Below are 5,000 nucleotides of genomic sequence, written 5' to 3' on the forward strand. Positions count from 1 at the left end.
GTTTTAAGTCTATTTACAGTGAATCAGTATCACTTAAAATCCAGACAATCCAAAGGAAAGACACTAAAAGTTGTGGGAAATGAACAGTGCTTAACTAGCGATACTAGCAAAAGCTACCACTAAATTAAATGCAACAATCTAATTTATTGCAGGCAGATAAGATTTTTTTTTATATATATATAAATCACCACACAGCACAATACTATGAAGATGACAGAACAGTAAGTCTACTAGTGAAATTTGCTGTTAACTTGTAGAATTAAACTGTTAGAATTAAATTTGTAGAATTAAACTGTATGGTGTGTGTGTGTGTATGTGTGTGTGTGTGTGTGTGTGTGTTTTAAATACTGAGCTCCATATCAGACAGAAATAGACAGTCGGGGGTTCAGCAGGATGGAAAAACAACTCTCTCAACACCAGCCTACGGCCAGAGGGAGGAATGGTACACACACACACACCCACAGACACAAAAAATAAACACAACACACACACATCCACATTTACCTTACACACACAAATAAACACAACACAACACAACACAACGTACACACACACACACACGTACAAATGCAGGCAATGCACACTTACGACACACACACCTTACAAACACCAGCTCGCAGACAAATCATTAAATCAAAACACACGTTAAAACGACATGTATCGTGGCCCACCCCGGTTACAGCGGTCTGTGGCCCGCGGGCCGAAGCGTGACCATCCAAACCTGAAAAACTCCCACTTTCGCACGCGAAGAAACCCGCCCAGACTCACCTCTCCTGCAACGGTTCTCTTAGGCATGCTGGCCGAAGTGTGCGCGTAAATTCTCTCTATCACCAAAAACACGACTTCAACCCCAGAGCACATTTATCTGACTTTATCAACATCCTGCTGTCAGTCCAGCGGCGGGAAAGAAAAAAGAAGCGAGAATAAAGAGGAACGAGGGAAGGGGCGTGAGAAAGAAAAAAAGAAAGAGAGACAGAGAGAGAGTGAAAGAGAAAAAGGGAGACTGAGGGGTAGGAGAGAGAGAGAGTGAGTATGTGAAGGCCAAGGCCTGCTATATTATTTTCTCCTTAATTAATTTCTGTTGATTTGTTTGTGTGCGCCGCGGTCGCTGTGACGACATGCTGTCCATCACACCGTGGTTATTTAGTGCACTTGTGACAGCGTGAGAGACAGGCAGAGAGAGAGAGAGAGACAGAGAGAGGGTGATATTAATCACATGCTAGCTCAGATTCTCACCCCATCACTGTCCCTCTCCTCATTTATCAATCGCTTTTTATCTTTTTCTACCTTACCATCCGTCCCCTGTACCTGCTTATCTCTGCTGTTGTTAAATTTCAAATAAATGCACTCTCCGACTCAGAACAACAAGAACGGGAACTGATTTATGAAAGACAAAAAAACAACGACAGAGAGAAAACTCAAACGTGGACAAGGCCGCCTGCATTTGTTCTGAGACAGAGGGAGCTGAGAATGATTTCCAGGAGCCTCCAAACGTGACGTGACATTTATTTTCATGTGTAAATTTTCCATTATGTAAAATAACGTGAAAAAAAAAAAAAAAAATCAAATGTCAGACTTCAGTCCCTCGTTATGCATGTCACGTGTCTGTTTCGTCCTGTTTGCTAGTCACGTTCGTCTAGAATCCGTCTTGGTCTTCTGCTCGTAGAACAACAGAAAACAAAGAACGTAACATCAATCAGAGCTCTTTCAGCCGGGGCCTCCTTTAAAGACCCCTTCAGTATAAAAGAACCCCCGTCATACATGCAGCAGTATTCGTTCAAAACGAAAGAGTAAGTATTCAATAGAATACTTTTGTGTAGTATTATCCCTGCACTGTGTAAAATGATTCTGTGTATGATCTACACACTGCAGACAGGGCGTGTGTCAGTGTACACGCTGTCACGGACTTATGACAAGGTTCTTCTCCTGACCACCCTGTTGCAAGTCTACGAATTGATCGTAAGTCATGAATCCCTTTATATAGTATGATTCACACACGAGGCCAGACGTCCAAACTAACCGCGACCCAAATAAGAAACAAACACAGCTGCCACGCGGCGGACAAAATCGTCGTACGGCAGACTGAGCGGTCGTCTTTAGACGTGACGACCAGACGCTGGTGACCGAAAATAACATAATTAGTTAATTAGGTGGCTGTCATAAGTCCGAGTGGTCATGAGTCGTAAGTCGCGCTAAGTCGACGACAGACAGTACGTGGGGTTTGTTTTGTGTCGTCTGAGGCGAAAACATGATATACTAATCTACGCGTCTCATCGCATATGTGCTCCAGTAGTTCGACAGACAAATCTGAAAATTTCAACCTCTGAAGTAACTGATTTAAAACCTAAAACGCTTTAAATATTTTCTCTTAGATTAGAAATAGTTATCATGCTTTTCACGTGAAGTGTTTTGACATTAAGTGATTGTAAGAGGTCACGTTACCAATTTTCCTGACCAACGTGCTCTGAAATTTCAAACGTGCGGTGGCTACAAAACAAGTATTGCTTTGACTTTCTCATCATTTTTTGACACCGACAGCAAAAACAGATTTCTTTTATTATCGGGAAACTCTCGTTTTCACCGGAGGAGCGGCTCCTTAAACCTCCTACCTTGTGTAAACAAGTTTACACAAACAAAAACAAAAAGCCGATTTAGTCAGCGCTTAACCCTTCTGTGTGGAGCTGCTCTCTCCGCTCCTTACCCTCTCAGGTGTGTATGGAAAGAGGAGAGCGTGATCTTAAAGGAGACGTAGAGCACTTCAGATGAGTGGTTAGAGGAGAGGGAGAGGGAGAGGGAGAAGGAGAGAGAGGGAAGGAGGGAGACGGAAGGAGGGGAGGGGGAAGAGGAGTGGAAAACATGAATGTCGCTAACAGACAGACGCAGTGAAGGACAGGGTGACTTTGAGAGTTAATTAAAATATAATAATAATCCTCTCTCTCTCTCTCTCTCTCTGTCTGTGTGGTATGTGTGTCTGTGTGAGCGTCTGTGTTTGTGTTTTTGCGTGCATGTGTTTGTGTGTGCCTGTGCATGTGTGAGTGTGTGTGTGTGTGTGCGCGTGTGTGTGTGTGATGACAAAATCTGACCCACTCACTGACAGACACATGGCATGATACGGAGATAAGGCATCACACACAACACACACACACACACACACACACACACACACGTGTAAGTAGTCAGAGCAGATATTAGGAAAACTAACCACCCGGACACACTTTTAATGTCATTAAGTTCCTAAGTAATTTGTTTATCTGTTCATTTCAAGGTCAAAGACATCTCCCTGCCAGACACTGAGGAATTCTGACAAATTAGTCAATCAATCAACCAATCAATCAATCTATCCATCAATCAATCGGTAGCACATTCAGTACTCTGAAACTTCTTAAAGTCTACGTTTCGACTGGCATCCCACTTGAAACTTGTACAAAACTACCGAAAAACTGCGCAGCAAACAGACAGAAAAAATGAAGCACACAAACCACTACAACATATATTTATAGTACATATTATGTATAAAGAAATGCGTATGACTCAAAAAAAACAGTGGTAGCTCTTTAACTCCAGTGTGGATTTACGAATGATGACATTGAATATTAAGAAGAAGAAGAAGAAGAATGATAATAGTAATAATTATAGTTATCTTACCAGAATCTGATCTAAGTTCAAAACTGTCTCAAAAGTGTTGATATGTTCTCTCATCATTTTCCCTCTGGGTCTTTCCAGCCGTCTGCCTCCTCTCTCTGCTCTGTCTCTAACCCGCCTACCTCCCTTTTTACCTCCTCTAAATCTGTCCTTTTCACCTTCAGGGAAAAGGCCTGCGTATCTGTAACTGTACCTGTATGAGGGGAGGGAGAGAATTCAATATGCATTAACTTGTATTGTCTTAAAAAAAACAAACAAAAAAACTACATTTCCCACGATGCAGCGGGCTTTGATGGAGACATGGCGAAGGCTGACAATAAGCTGTCAGCAAGTCTTAATTCTCAGGGCAGCAACAAGCCTGTCAGTTACACGGATTCCACGCAAAGAATTTGGTCAGGCTGCATAAAGGCCACCAAACACCAACCCCTGAGTCCTCCGGGTCTGTTTAGTTCACTACACCACAGTCACAGTGGTGCATGGTGCATACTAGACCGTATTACTATGTATACAAAATTATACATGTGTGTATTAAAGCCGTGTTGTTTTCTTTATCTTTGGAAAACTTTGAAAAACATTTTCGTATGGAAGACCTAATACCAAATAGATAGATAGACAGATAGATAGATAGATAGATAGATAGATAGATAGAGAGATTATCATCTGATTTTTATACATAAACACTTTTAGAATAGAATAGAATAGAATAGAACAGAATAGAACGGAACAGAACAGAGCAGAACAAACTAGAATAGAATACAAAAGTGCTATTATATAATCTATGTAGTATGATGTAATGCAGTCTTTATTATGCTAATAACAAGTAAATAGAACTTACTGGCTTTTTCATCATTTTAATTATTTCCCATGGATATCTGTTAATTATATTCACTGGTTTGTCATAGACATCTGATTATTATATTCACTGATTTGTCATAGACATCTGATTATTGTATTCACTGATTTCTCATAGATATTTGATCAACTCTACACAGCACTACAGACCAATACTCATAAACCCACTGAATACTTCATCCAGCACGAACCAGTTTACTTCCTAAACACTATAGTATGAGTGAACACATGGCAAACACTACTCTTTGACTGTAATTATTATTGTTAGGTGTTGTGTGTTACAAAATTCTCTTATTTATGTAATTAGACTAATTAATTTTCTTATTATATAATGTTGGCATTATATAATATTAGTATAATATCAATGACGTATCAGTAAGTATAATAATCAGATATCTGTGAGAAATCAGTAAATTATAGTTATATAATTATAACTATGTAATTTTACAAATTATAGTTACATAATTCTAGAAAAGTTCTGAATGTATATAACAGTCAGATATGTT

At 39.9% G+C, this 5,000-nt stretch overlaps 1 protein-coding gene across 1 annotated transcript in view; it reads right to left on the minus strand.

Moving 5' to 3' along the window:
• clcn1b (chloride channel, voltage-sensitive 1b) overlaps positions 1–795 on the minus strand; it is a 16,038-nt gene extending 15,243 nt beyond the window's left edge. The window contains exon 1 of the mRNA XM_030785478.1: positions 672–795. Coding sequence (XP_030641338.1) covers positions 672–795 — 124 coding nt within the window. The remainder of the gene's footprint in view (positions 1–671) is intronic.
• Between the last annotated feature and the right edge of the window lie 4,205 nt (positions 796–5,000).

Source organism: Chanos chanos, chromosome 9 (genome assembly GCF_902362185.1).
Source record: "Chanos chanos chromosome 9, fChaCha1.1, whole genome shotgun sequence".
Taxonomy (NCBI): Eukaryota; Metazoa; Chordata; class Actinopteri; order Gonorynchiformes; family Chanidae; genus Chanos; species Chanos chanos.